Source organism: Rhipicephalus sanguineus, chromosome 7, assembly GCF_013339695.2.
Source record: "Rhipicephalus sanguineus isolate Rsan-2018 chromosome 7, BIME_Rsan_1.4, whole genome shotgun sequence".
NCBI classification, from domain to species: Eukaryota; Metazoa; Arthropoda; class Arachnida; order Ixodida; family Ixodidae; genus Rhipicephalus; species Rhipicephalus sanguineus.
The window spans coordinates 141,360,919-141,376,211 of NC_051182.1; the positions used below are offsets into that span (position 1 = coordinate 141,360,919).

Consider the following 15,293-nt stretch of genomic DNA (forward strand, 5'->3'; position numbering starts at 1 on the left):
TCGCCTTCAATTCCTCTTAGGCGACTGCAAATGTACCCTGTGCGTGTTTCAATGCAATGTTCGTGTTGTAACAGAATAACTAAATTCAGCGAACGTTGAACACCAGCCGATGTTGCCAACATTTAGCCAAGCCTATTGCCATTGTAAACCACTGTTTAGCCATGTTAGCCACTGTAGTCAGCATTATGAAATATCTATCCATCTTTAGTCAGCACAATCCAGCCCTATACTCGACTATATTAACCACAGTTTAGCCCGTCTTCACGAGAGCTGAAAGTATCTGAGTGGAACAACACTTTCCGAAAATAAGGACCACAAACGTGCGCCGATAAGCGGTATTTGAGTTGGCTTACGCACGCAGGCTGTTACAATATAAAAAACTATTTTTCTGTATTAAAAACCATCGTATAGAAAAGGCAACAACCCTTTAACGTGAAGTGATACTTCTGTGAATGCACTATTTGCATAGCTTGCACTGCCCCTAAGATCATAGTGCAAAACACATTTCTAGAGCTGCAGCTCTTCTGGGGGTACCATTGGCTCAGAGCTTAACGGTATAAAAAGTTGGACAAACGTAAAAAATGGTGAAAGTGAAATATTAACCTACAAAAAAAAACGTGTGAAGGGAGACCATATAGAAGATTTAGTTTTTTTGTGAGTAGGACCGAGTGCAAAAATATTGTGTGCAGACGGACATACGGTACACATCCCGACGGTGCTGAAATGAATCAGACAAAGAAAATAAAAACAACACACGAGCTGTGAATATCACCACAGATACTGAATTCTGAGAGTAAACATCGCTTCTACTTTCGCGCCGTCCTTGGCAAACCTAGACAAGAAGTTCACAAACAAAAGCGATCCTCGAGCAGCAACACTGGCAAGCCTCATTCTATCTTGAATTGCGGTGCAAGCAGAGCTCGTCTTTTCAGACAGTGTTGACCTCCACGATCTGTCACGGTATCCAGGCTCTCCACAGGCTCTGATTCAAATGCCTGCGAGTCAGTGTTTGCATTCGAGTAATAAGGTCGTTCTCTTGATCAACACAGAGAGTTGTAAAGAAAGAATGCAATGTCACCGTTTGCCGATTTGCACCGCATTTGACGAACTATCGCAATTTCGTTCAGCAAAGAGGTTGTCAACCTTTCAATACGCGTGATAGTGGCCGACGGAGTGTACACAGAGCCTAGTAAAATATTACACAAAAAGGACCTATATTAACAGACAATGGAACGCTGGTCACGAAGAAAAAATCGCGCGGTCACTTATGCGTTCGCCTAAGTCGACTCGAAGGCTCAAGCCATCTTCTTCTGCTGCTTCTTTTTCTTCTTGGTCAGTTGTACTAACCCTTATTGATTAATTAGAAAGACGAACTGAGCTCAAATTCTCGCATGGGTTTCGAAAATTGGCATCAGGGAATTTCGAATTTCATTACACAGCATTTTAGAGCTTTTCTTTTTTCATGTCTAGCCGCGTAATTTTTACATGATTCCTCCTATATGCGTCCTCCTCAGGAAGGTCAGAGTGCATAACTTTGTGTGAGGCCTACAAATCTTGCGCAGCTTATGCCTATAGTGTATACGCATGATAGCAGCACTTTTGGCAAATTTGGTTGGTTACCGTGGGGTTTAGCGGTAATTGTAGGTAACCATTGGTAATACAGGGTTACACAAAGAATGATAAAGATTTTATTTCGCACTTGCTGCTAATTCTTCGCTAAAATTTGATTTACTATTCGCGAGCTCTTCGATCAAGAAAGTCCTTGAGGGTTCGATATGAATGATGTTTTGTAAAAGTATTTGAAGTGGCCCGTTAGCTCTGCCTGTAATATTAAAGAAAGTATTATAATTGTTAGTGTTTTACGTCCCAAAACAACGATATGCTTATGAGAGACGCTGTAGTGGAGGGCTCCGCAAATTTTGACCACCTGGGGTTCATTAACGTGCTCTAAATCTAAGCACACGCGCCTCTAGCATTTCACCTCCATCTAAATGCGGCCGCCGCTGCTGGGACTCGATCCTGCAACCTCCGGGCAGCAGTCGAACACCATAACCACTACACCACAGCAGCAGGTTTTAAAACATATTGCTGAGATTTTGTGTAAAAAAGTGAAGCGTTATCACTGTCGATATCTTTTGTCTGAGGTAATATTCTTTAAAGCTATGAACCACACCGTTCATTCCGCTTTAATTATTGTAATTATAATTAAAACTGACAACCAGAGTTTAAGCTCCATTTTTAACCTTCAGTGAAATCCTCTGAAGTACATTCGCTATTTCCTCACTGGGACAGCCTTCTTCGCGGCGGAACAACTTTATTTCTTGACCTCTCGGATCACGTGTAATCTGGGATTAGCGACAGGATTAGGGCCCCTTCCAGCCACGTGAAACGTGTGAGGGGTTTCAAAGATAAACCGACAGTCGCCGCATTAAACCAGTCAGTGTGTCCGAGACATGTGACACGACAAGGGATTAGAAACAATGAAAGGATACATTGCTTTGTGGAGTTGTTCTGGTCACGTGACCTTTATCGGCTTATTTGTCCCGATGCTTATAATCCTACCCTGGATTCCAAAGAAGCCTTCAAAGAAGCGGCTTGCTTTACTGCGTTGTCTGCTTAAAACAAAAAAAAAGGCCAGGTAGAGAAAGAAAGGCAGACTATTTCGAGTACGATGTACTTTACGATGGGAGAGAGCTAGGCTGTTCCTAAAAGATTACGCTGAGTCCAACTGGAAAATGCGTTGGTATTGAACATAAGTTAGAGGACTCTCTAATGTAACACCGTGCCTTCGTTAAAGAAAAGTCCTGAAGACTTTTGCTTCTAAGCTCGTTAATATGTGGTTATTGTTTTGAATTTCGTCTCTGTTTTGCCGTCTTTTTCGTTGTTTCCTATTTGCGATTGAGCAAGGTTTGAGAGGACACGGCCACTTTTGTCATTACGCCTTATGATTGCCCGGCCTCTGACGAAAACTCCAACCCATGAAACAGTTGGTTTTGAAAAAACGCGCATATATATATATATATATATATATATATATATATATATATATATATATATATATGAAGTGCGGACCCGGAAGTAAAAGTTCAAAAAAAATCAAGCACGTAGGAAAAATTGTTCTGTAAAGGACTGGACTGACGTTTCGGCCGGTCCCACGGCCGAAACGTCAGTCCTTTACAGAACAATTTTTCCTACGTGCTTGATTTTTTTAACTATATATATATATATATATATATATCACTGAGCCTACTGTCCCCTATGCCTTCCTTGCCTTGCTTGTCTGTCGGTTTCACATTAGGTTGTGTCTAACAGAGTACAAGAGTTATTGATTCATTTCTCTACTCTTGTTTATACATACACATATAAATGGAGAAGAATGTTAGTTCGTGGAAATATGGAACTAGTAGGTCAAGGTTATTTGCATTAGAGCTACAGTAAATGTAGTTAGCTCATATGACAGACAGGCAAGCCCCCAGACCAGACGTTAATCAGGTGGCTTCCGTCTAACAAAGCGCGCGCGTTGCCATAGCGACCCCTGTAATTACGTGAGCAGGGCCGCAACTTTCGCCCTCTAAACTTTCCTTCCCCACAAACCACAGTAGGCCATAATAACAGTGCGGACTCGAGTGCATGATTTATATGTCTGCCCGTGCAAGCGCGAGCAACTACGACGTATTCATACGAACAAGCCGGCGTACACTTTGAGCGCTCTGCATATTTGCGATGCCCACAGCTAATGGTCGTTTTGGTCAGCGAAAGTCCAGACATGTTTTCTTTTGTCGTCTAAGCCAATTTGTTCGCAGGCGGTAGCCCCTACTACGTTATTTAATCCGCAGTGAAATGCTGGTCTGTGTTTTCGGAGACGCGCTTGTGAAAAACAGGTAACACTGAGTGCTAGCTAATCTTTCGCGCCAGAGCTATGAAACTTTTACCTTAGTTGCCATCTTGGCTGCGTTGTAAGTCAAATGGAAAGCCATACGCTTGACAACCCACAACGAACAGAATTTCAAAGCTGACGCGCGAAACATAATTCTATAATTCCGTGCTCGCATTATTATAACTTCCTGACTTTCTCCCCAGGATTACATTCACTGGTTTTCCCTTACGGCATAATTTACGTCGTTTCGAGTTCCCTACTCTTTCTATCTCATGTTCGTCCTGAACTTATAAGGACGCACACCTTGAGCACATACCTTCAAGTATGTATATCAACTAATGGGCTTTCATGATCACAACCATCACAATCACCATGGTCACGACCTTCATAATGATCGCAAAGGTGCTATCTTATGATCGTAGTGATAAGATTGTTATTATTGCTTTTGCATCGTAATATCTGACAACCCTCCTTGTGACAACTGTGGTAGCGAGGAGACATCACAACACATCTTCTGCGACTGTCCTGGCTACCATGTGCAGGGACAATCAGCCGCAGTCGCTCTAGCTGGCCTTAGCCCCAGACCGCTGACGGCAGTAACCATTTTGGAATGTCGTCCGAGAAGTCATTGCCGATGAAGGCGGCGAAGGCATTGCTAAAATTCTTGAAGACAACAGACTTCAACCGCCGGTAATAGGCAGGCCAACAGTGATGCTTTGACTGCGAGGCGTGTGACCATGGCGTGTGTGTGCTCCCCCTCTTCATCTTTCTTTCTCTCTTTCTCTCTGACTCTAACTTTCAACTCCCACATCCCATTCCCCAGTATAGTGTAGCATGCCCGTTTCTCTAGACTAATTCTCATCACTGCCTTCCTTCTCCATCCCGTTCCTTCCCTCCCTCTGGTAACGACCACAATAACTACAATAATTTTGCGATAGCCGTGATTATAGTAATTATAATAAACAAATATCACAATTCCAGCGAGTAGGTGCGGTACCAAACACTGTACCGCACTCAGCGAGGGGTGCTCAGCACTGATTTTAGAATATCGTAAGCTACCGCAGCCTACAGCATCGAACGCGATATCCGAAGGTTCTGAGTTCTGTTCCGACGGGAAGATGTCTTTTCGTCTACTTTATTTCCTTTCCTATAATATTCTAATTCCTACACTACAGTCAAAGGCCATAAATAAGGTCCCTAGCTATGCCTTCCATGGCTTCATTGTCTGTTTGATTAATTAGGTTGTATATAACAAATAAAACGAGCCCTTGATCCATTCCTCTTCTTTCGCAGCCTATGTTGCGGTATGTCGCAATTACTTCGTTATGAGGTCGCTCGTATCGGCTGCTCCTTAAAGAAATACAAATAGCATAGTCCAAGAAAAAATAAGTGTCTACATGAGAGTATGTTCGTGGCGCCTTAATTTTCAAGAAATAAAAAAAAATGCGGGCACCGTGTCGTCGTAGGCCATTAATTCCAATTTACAATATCAGCTTATTATTTTAGACCATTGCGACTAAAGCGCATGACACGGGCTCTGTCACCATGTGCTAATGTATTAATGATTGAACATCCTAAGTGGAATTGATGCTCTATACGCGGTCCTACAGCCTCCCGACGAAAGCGTAAATCTGGTATTGGCGATGATGAAAGGTTACTTGCTGCGCCAGAGTATACTCAATGAAGAAAAAAAAAACAGTAGTTGGCTCCGAATAAACTAAGCGAAATAAAAAAAAAATAAAAGATAATACGAAAATAAATGCTGTGCGCCTTCGACTTCTCGTCTTTGTAGCTCAGTCTGCAGATTTCCCGAACGTCTCATTCGCTGCAGCACATGGGCGTCGGCAGGATTTTTTCTTGGGAGATGCAAACCCGTGTTCCATTGTGGCCGGGGGAGGGGGCCAGCTGGTGTGGCTTGGTTGAGGGGCAAGTCCTGGTGTGGTTGAGAAAAGGAGGGGGGGAGGCGGCTAGTGTCTATTTTCGCGCCCCCCTGCCGACGCTCATGCAGTGATACTTACTGATTTCACAGTTCAGTCAAGCCTCACAGTTTCACAAATATCCAGCTTTCCAGCTCGTATTAGCACGGTGCGAAACACTGAGAGGCGCAATTTATTCAGCAAAATGGCGACGAGAAACACGGTATGCTCCCTCAGTCATCGAAATTCCACCGATCTTCATTTTTTGGAATACCTATGAATATTTGGAAAACCGCAAGTAAGTTTTCTATCGGATATGCTTGGAAGAGAAACAATTGAGTGCAGTTGTAGTGTCACACGGTGCTCGTCCCACTGTGGATTGATGGAAATAACTATTGAGAGATCAACCCGCTGTGGTGGGCTAGCGGTTATGGTTCTCGACTGCTGACCCGAAGACCGCGGGATCGAATCGGCAGCCGCATTTCGATGGAGGCGAAATGCTAGAGGCCCGTGTACTTAGATTTAGCTGCATGTTGAAAAACCCAAGGTGGTCGAAATTTCCAGAGACCTCCACCACTGTCTGCCTCATAATCAGATCGTGGTTTTGGGATGTAGGACCCCAACAGTTATATTAATCGATCGAGAGATCCTGCAGATTTTGGAGACCCCGGCTCAGGCCTCTCACCAGGACTGGCTACATATATAAATGTTGTTTTTAAACGGCAGGGCAGATCTAGACGTCCCCCGGTACCACTAAAAATAATAACATTTCTCTGTGTAGCTGGTCCTTGCTATGTGACTCGGCATCCGGTTATAGCCATAGGGGCCACTTGGGACGCATTCCTTCGTAGTTGAACCAGTGGCATAATAAGTTGTTGCACGCAGAAAAGAGCTTCACACTTGAAGAAGCCTAGAGCGCACTGCGGTAAATCGTTGGCAATTCTAGTTTAATGGGACCGTAGGGAGCTGTTAGCTGCTAGGACACACAAAGGCCTTTTATTTCTGCAGCCCGTCAAATAAACATCGCAGGCATCTCGAAGCAAATTGCATATTCATGCGAGCAAGCGCAACAACTGCGAGTCAAGAACAATACAGCATCCGTTTCTCTTTCACAAATCACGTTTTGATGTCGCGCTCCTCAAAAAGAACATTCGGGTGCGTATCCACGTTACATTGACGACAGTGTCACTGAGCCTAATGACCGCATTCTCCTCGACTGCTATTCCGCATGGTATGCGTCAGATGCAGGCGTTTAAAGAATGTATGGCGCACTCGTTCGCTCATTGAGACGCATCATTTCTTAATAATCGCGCAGGAACTGAAGCAGTACTTTCGTGAACAGTCGTTACATAGTTTCCCTGTTCCCTTGCTTTGCTTCATACTAAGTTTCTCCAGAAATCTCAATGATTTAGCCTGATGCTAATACCCTTTCTGAAACCATTTCCTCTGTTTTGTCGCTTCATGCTACAGACTCGTAGCGCGTCCTTTCATGAGGATTCTGCTGCGGGATTATGCTTAATGTACTTAACGAGACACCATCGCTTCTAAGGGTGATGCTGAGGTAGTAGTACTTTCTTTAATTATCCATCTGTTAGCATAAGGTTTTTTTAAAGCACTTATTCTATATTGCGCACCTCGTCATCGTTGTGATAATTTCATTATTTATATCTATTTATGCACATTCAGTGCGCCGGCATTTAGACCCCCCCCCCTACGGCCAATTACAACTACCAGTTGACATTGATCACAGCATTGCATATAATTTGCCTTGGCGCTCTTTGGTCGCAACCGACCATTGTGCCACAAAATGCCATACATCGTCATCATCCTTGCTTTATGCTTTTACCAGCCGAGCATTGGTCCACGACGGGTGAACATAAACGATCATCATCATCATGAACCGGCACGCGCTTACTTCATCCTCTTCTTCCTCTCCATCTTCTTCGTCAACTTCTGCTTCGCTCTCAGAACGTGCGCGCCGATTCGTCTGGGGTGGCCTGCAATAACATCGGTGGGTGATAGAACGAGTACAGAGTGAGAGAGAGAGAGAAGAAATAAAAAGTTAGAAAGAGAAAGAGAGAAATTCTTGGCGAAAAATATGCTACATGTAGGCTGCCGGAATTCATATGGTCGCGCGCGTGTGCACCGTTTCCCAACTGACCCACATAGCCGACGAGCAACGCCGTGATGCATCCTTACGGGCTATCATCGAGTGCCTCGAATCCTCACCTTCGGACCGATCTCATCGCTCGTTCGTACTCCAGAATGGTACACTATACCGCCACAACTTTCATCCAGACGGACCATTTCTGCTGCTTGTTGTACCCAAACACCTCCGCTCGGCTGTACTCCACGAACTTCACGACGTTCCAACTGCCGGTCACCTTGGTGTGTCCCGCACATACGACCGAATCCGCCGTCGCTTCTATTGGCCAGGTCTCGCACGCTCCGTCAGACGATACGTCGCGGCGTCTGAGAAATGTCAACGCCGCAAAACACCGTCGACACTTCCGGCTGGGTGCCTTCAACCCCTCGACATTTCGTCTGAACCCTTCTTTCGCGTCGGCTTGGACCTACTCGGCCCTTTTCCCCTGTCTTCTGCTGGCAACAGGTGAATAGCTGTGGCCACAGACTACGCCACACGCTACGCCATCACACGAGCTCTTCCAACAAGCTGCGCCACAGATGTCGCCGATTTCCTTCTGCGCGACGTGATCTTGCAACACGGTGCTCCACGCCAGCTGCTCACGGACCGTGGCCGCACATTTCTATCGAGAGTCATAGCGGACATCCTGCGTTCATGTGAAACGCGGGCACAAGCTCACTACGTCGTACCATCCGCAAACGAATGGCCTCACGGAGCGTCTGAATCGAACCCTAACCGACATGCTTTCAAAGTATGTCTCCTCAGACCACTCCGACTGGGACCTTGCTCTACCGTACGTGACATTTGCCTACAATTCCTCGCGCCATGACACGGCTGGTTACTCCCCATTTTTCCTGCTGTTCGGCCGCGAACCCACATTGCCCCTCGATACAGTCATTCCGTTGCCAGCAGCTCCGACCACTGAATACGCCCTGGACGCCATCAGCCGGGCCGCTCATGCACGCGAAGCCGCTCGTACTCGCCTTCTGACCTCCCAAGAGAACCAACGCCGTCGGTATGATCAACGACACCGCGACGTACACTTTTCGTCCGGTTCTTTGGTTCTGCTATGGTCTCCGACCCGGCACGTTGGCCTGTCCGACAAACTGCTCTCTCGGTACACAGGGCCATACCGAGTGCTTCGTGCGGTGACTCCCGTCACCTATGAAATCGCTCCTGCTGCCTCGCCGTCTTCATCCACCCCGCATGCCAGCGACATCGTACACGTCGCACGCCTGAAGCAGTACCACTCGCCCAATGACGTTGACGTCTAGATGCGCCGAGACGGCGCCTTTGCCGCCGGGGGTTATGCTACATGTAGGCTGCCGGAATTCATATGGTCGACGCGCGTGTGCGCCCGACGAAGAGGACGAAGGGTCGCTAGCTGCTCGAGCTCGGAGCCGGTCTGGTCAGCGCTGCAGCCGCTCTTGCAAATATATCGTGTGAATAACGACTTGTAAAAGCGACTCGTCCTCACTTAACAATATCTGACTGACTGACTGACCAATCATCTAGCTCAATAATAATAAACCAACTACTTGCTCTATTATTATTCAGTCAATTAACTACTGCTCGACTAATTTTGCTATTTACTAACTACCGTTACCTTGGAACTGGACCAAGTAACCGACTACATAGCTATGTACTAACTAAATGGTTAACTAACCAGTAGAACCTAATTGAGGCTCCGAGTATAGAAGCCCTCATGTATCTAGGAGTACAGGAGTGTACTAGAAGTGCATTAGGAGTGCAGAAGCACTCAGGCATCTATTCATTTACAACGCCAACCTTCTTCCCAGCAACATAGCCCCATCCATGTGACGTTCGAGAATTGTTCTGTCCAAGTTCTTAGCGCATTTGTAGACAAGAAATGAAGAATGAGCACGAGAAGCAAGCGTGTTTCGAATCGTTAAACTCAAGCGAGATGTGCGTCTGCCTGATTGCCTCATTCAAAATGCACCGCAATTCGGGCTCCGTGTTGTTATCGCGTCTCGCTTGACCAATTTAGGTTCCGCTCTGGAGTAGTGTCCTTATAGAAGCCGCTTAGAAATCGAGATTTTTGTTGGACGTTTCCTTTGGGACGGATGGACTGAATGCTATATTGGCGTCTTTAAAGTGCTTAAAATGCGTTAAATTACGGCCTCTTTTGCACCAGATACCTATTCGCAAACGATTCCTTCTCAGACTGGAAATGTTTTTCTATAAACAAACTGCGCGTTTAGTAGCCATCCACTGCAAAGCTTTAGTGGATGTTGTAGCGCTACCTTAGACTCGAGAGGGTCCGCTGACTGCAGTTTTATTTGACAAGATATTACAAGACTGAAGCGCGTTTTGGGGGGCATCGCACATTTCGTAAATGGGCTGGATTAAAGGTCTTGTACTGTATCGCGTAGTGTTAATTCTTACCCGCCGAGGTAGTCTGGTGGTTAAAATGCTCGACTGCTGATCCGAAGGTCGTGGCATCGAATCCTGGCCGACAGCCGCATTTGGATGTAGGCAAAATGCTCGATGCCCGTGTGCTTAGATTTAGGTGCACGTTAAGGAACCCCAGGAGGTCGAAATTACCGGAGCCCTGCACACGGCGTCTCTCATAATCATATCATGGTTTTTTGGACCTAAAACCCCCCCACAATCATTATCTATCTATCTCTATATATATACTATATACAGCCTAATACGAATTCTGAGCGCAGCTTCGTTTTCGGGCACGCCACTGTGTTTGAAGCTCGTTGTAAACTTTTTGGGGCAACTAGTTCAGGTACACATGCAAGGTATCCACTACGCCAAAATCATAATTTTTGTGCAGTGCGCAGCACCCACTGCGCCATTATTCATCTTTCTGCGGATAAGCGAGGTATCCGCTACACATCTGTAAGGTATTATGTGCACTTTGCTGATGCTGCATGTGGCTGATGACGATGAGAATTATGGCTGAAACCTTGCAGTAGGTGGGAAGCATTAAACAACACACACGGCGCGTTAGCATTGTGTGATGACTGTTTGTATTTTCACTCTTCTGCCACGCTATATTACAAAGGGTAACGCGATTCCTTGCACAACATGACGCATGTATAGTCTTTTTGCTGCAAATGAGTTTCAAGCACCAGCGTGGCTCTGTTGTAGAATACTCGGCTGCCACGCAGAGGACCCGGGTTCAAATGCCGTTTTATTCTGGGCATTTTTTAATCATTTTATTTGTTCATGTCTATCGGTAACGCTACCGACAGCGACGGCGACGCCGCTCATCGCAGAAACGGGTGCCCAAGAGCTCCGCTCTTAACAGACAAGGAACATAAACACGCTCACTCATTGATCCCACGCGAAGTCAGTCAAGCGCGTAACACGAAAAAACGCACACCCATTTGAACAAGCGCACACTCCAGAAATGTAGAAAAATAGAAACAGAAAAAAAGACACTATGAAAGAGGAGGGTGAAATAAAACACTACAGGTGCTCAGTAAAACAGCTCGTCGGAGGAGCACGCAGGCCAACTCGCAATGCAAACACGCTGCCCAAAAACGCATGGCTCTGCCTCTTGTTTGTATACACACCGATATTGGTTTATCCTGTAACAACCTTACGGCAGTAGCAGCTTGATATCCGTCTAGGGTATGATGCGTGAAATAGATAAGGTGCCACCATCAAGGTTGCTTCAATTGCTTCACGCTGTCAGCTCGGTGTCACCGCCTCTCATTATACCTCTCTAGCTCTGAGGATTTATTGTGATAGCAATTATATGGCACTATAGCCGCATGTTTATCGCCCGCCGTCGCCGTCATGTTCTGTATAATGTCGAAATCGATTTAGAGGGGACGAAGTTTCACCGCAGCCCTCCTCTCCCCCCTCCTTCCTCCTCCTGCATCGCCAAGCCTCCTGCTCTTATTGACCACTTCCCACGTAGGCTCTATACGCTTAGAGCGCAGTGCAAACACAAGGTATTATGGCTGGCGGCGCCACACCCCTGTGGGTCCGCCTCTGTTTTACGTGCGCATTCTCATAGAGGGCAATTTGCAAATGCCCTATTTCTGTTATGTTAACGTCCTGGTGAACTATTCTTTTACGTGTGGACGTTTCCATCGCGAGAACATTTATGTGAACTCTCATGTTGCGTGAACATTTGTACTGTAATACTGAGACTGGATATTCGAATGTCCATTAGTGTGTTTATTAAGGCGAAAGCCTAATATCAAACGCGAAAACGGTGTTCCGTCAGCGCCGTCAACGCGACTGATGCAAAAATCATCATCATTTGATGATGCAATCCTATCACGGCGTCAAAGTTTGCCAAAATATGTGACGTCAACATGAGCAGACATAACTTGCTGACAGGTAATGACGTGATCGCATGACGTGGTCCCGAGGTCAAAGGTGGGCCGATTCCCGAGGCGGTGCAAAACCATGTTAGGGGCAGAAAGCTTTCAGAAAAGGCGCGGGGGGAGGCGTGCATTACAATCGATTGGAAAGGAAAAGAAGGTAGCTTTCGTTTTCGAGTCGTCCGGCAAATGTATAAGCGACCGATGGACCTTTTTGATAATTTTGGGGATGGCTGAAAAGGTTTACGACAACTACCGAGTAAAAGTGATGCAGCCACGCCACTCGCAGGCACCACCTCTCCTTATAAAAAATAAATAAACGCTGCGAACAAATTGAGCGTTTGCTAATTTTTTAACCTCTCTCACCGAAATAAACCCTCGGTTATCCTGTCCTTCGTTTCGACCAAGGTAATTTCCAAAGGTAATGGAGCAGTATAAACGCTGGCAGAGGGAAGCCACAGAGAGGATAACCTTTTCGGTTCCGCCAAGACCAATTCACTCGGATCACTCGGCATTCACTTGTCAGCGCCTGAAGTAGCTTTTCTTTTCAAGAGCACTCGAGGCGAGTGCTCTTGGTTTTTCCAAAACTCGACTTTACACGGCACCGACTTGAAAGGCGGCCTTTGCTGGCGGTCTTCTTTCGCGTAAGCGCCTTGCTTTGTAAACGCCTTTGGAATGAAAACTGGACCGCTTATAGCAAAGGATTAGCGATTGCGAAAAGAGCCAGTGGAGCGGGTGGGGGCGAAAACTGCCTTTCCCAATCGCTCGTTTTGGAGAAAAGAAAACTGGGAAATGTGTGACGTCATCTCATTTCAAGAGGGGCTTTGTCGAGCGTGGATTGATGTATAGTCGCGTCAAGAGTTTAGACACCACTCGGTCGGACAAAACTTTGAATTTCCCAGAAATATATGACTTTATTCGGTCGACTGCACAGTGCATGCTGTTTGCGCGTTTTAGAACAGACTGTGGATATAAATTCAAGGCTGCCTGCCTAAGCAGTGGGAATGTTCAGCTTTTCTTGTTGTTCCCATGGTCTGTAAAATTCTGACGCTGATTTTACATGTTTCTGTAAAAGGCTGTTTTTTCTACAAAGAGCCTTTATTTTGTGTCGTCACACTTCACTGAGGAAAGCGAAAAAGAGGCAAAAGAAAATCGACCACGTTTTTGTTACAAGAGCTAACCTTTAGCCACCAGTTTTAGCTTAGGTGAACATCAGTTATACACCAAGCACCAAGCAAGGTCGGGTATTTTAATTAAAATGCCAGTTTCGGGACACCCTTCAGAAAGCAGATACCGATAATACATTGTAGCTGCGGGAATTCTAACCTTTTTTCGTGCATGTACGCATGTACGCTGTGTATTAGCATGTACGCTGAGTGTACATGCTAATATGTTCCAGCTGCGCAGTACGTTCCCTTCTGACGTTTCTTCTGCGTACAACAATCGGCGAGGGAATTTTCTATATAAAATTTCTCTCTATGGACAGCCCAAAACGTATTTTTCTCAGGCAAATGACGTTTGCCGAACGAAAGGAGATTACGAATTGTGTGCTTGGTAAGCTGTACATCACGAGCCTCAGACTCTGTGAAAGATAACATTCATTGTCGGGTGTTTAACGACCCAAAACCACGATACGATTATGACAAACGCCATATAGTGGAGGGGTGCGGAAATTTCGATCACCTGGGATTCTTTAACGTCGACCCTAAATCCGAGTACACCGGCTTTAGCATTTAGCCTCCATCGAAATGCAGCCGCCGTAGCTGGGATTCGATCCCACGACCTAACTCTACGCAAGGATATCTACTACAATTACCGCTTCTTATGACTTTAGTATTCTCCGGCTTCCGTTATGATAACTTCAAATATAGGTAAATAAAGTTTAGGCATATTAGAATGCATGTGACAGCATTAAAACTTCTAAAGCACACATGAAAGATATCGGTGTTTGGATACCTTGGTTTTCACATCCTTATGCATGAGCCGGCACACAGCTTGGGCAACGTTCCAATGAAACCAATCGCGCTCTTCGGTAATATGTTCGAGCTACTTTGAAATGCAGTCGTGTTTCTCGCATTCTTTCTTCTCAACTGGCTCTCTAGAAGGTTTGGTTTGTCTCCGCTCTGAGAACGGGGGCACGTTGAAGGTTATCCTTGAGCCAATGAAGTCCGAAGGAGTTCTCGCTTTCAAAATCTCAATTTGTCAATGGCAAAACTTCATTCTACGGAGCTCAACAATCGGACCTCGGTGAAAAATATAGATGAGACGCGTAGAAATAAAAAAAGAGGCAATTCTAAGAAGCATATTTCGACATCAGGGCAATTTATAACTCCTGAAATTCCCAAAGAAAAAAAGTTAAGCAAGGTTGAATAAAAATGGGCCTCCGGCAGAATTTAGGCTCTATAAGTTGAGCTGGCAAAAGTGCCCAACGAGTTCTGGCCTGCCACAGCTTACTGAAACAACTTTGGTATTTTCTAAGTGCCAAACCACGTTCGGCTCAGTCGTCGTGGTGGCGTAGTGGGTATGGTGCTGCGTGCGGACCCGAAGGTCGCCGCCGCGGTCGCATTTCGATGGAGGCGAAATGCTAGAGGCCCATGTGCTTAGATATAAGGGCACGTGAAAGAACCGCAGGTGGTCGAAATTTGTGAAGCCCTCCACTACGGAGTCTCTCATTGATCATGTCGTGTTTCGGGACGTAAGAGCCGAACAATTATTGTTATATCACCTTCGGGCTCAGTGAAAAGAAACAGCAGTAATCCGGTGAATTTTTGTGCTTGAGCGGACCGGTTCCTTAGCTAAGTTCTGCTATTCTAAGCTCTTACTTGTGGGATAGCTTAGCCGATAAACTGTAGCGCTGCTACGCCCGAGGGCGCGGGTTCGAGCCCGGACCATTGCGACAGCGATTCGATGGGCTTAAATTGCAGGAACCCCCTTTACTTAATTTAGGTACACGTTAAAGAACCTCACTTGGAGGAATTAATCGGGAGTTCCCTACTACGGCTTGCCTCATAATCACAGCGTAGCTTCGGGACGTGAAACCC

General features: G+C 45.9%; 1 protein-coding gene across 1 annotated transcript in view; it reads left to right on the forward strand.

Annotated features, from left to right (window-relative positions):
- The first annotated feature begins 11,879 nt into the window (after nt 1–11,879).
- LOC119399083 (COP9 signalosome complex subunit 1-like) overlaps nt 11,880–15,293 on the forward strand; it is a 24,184-nt gene continuing 20,770 nt past the window's right edge. The window contains exon 1 of the mRNA XM_049417524.1: nt 11,880–11,902. Coding sequence (XP_049273481.1) covers nt 11,880–11,902 — 23 coding nt within the window. The remainder of the gene's footprint in view (nt 11,903–15,293) is intronic.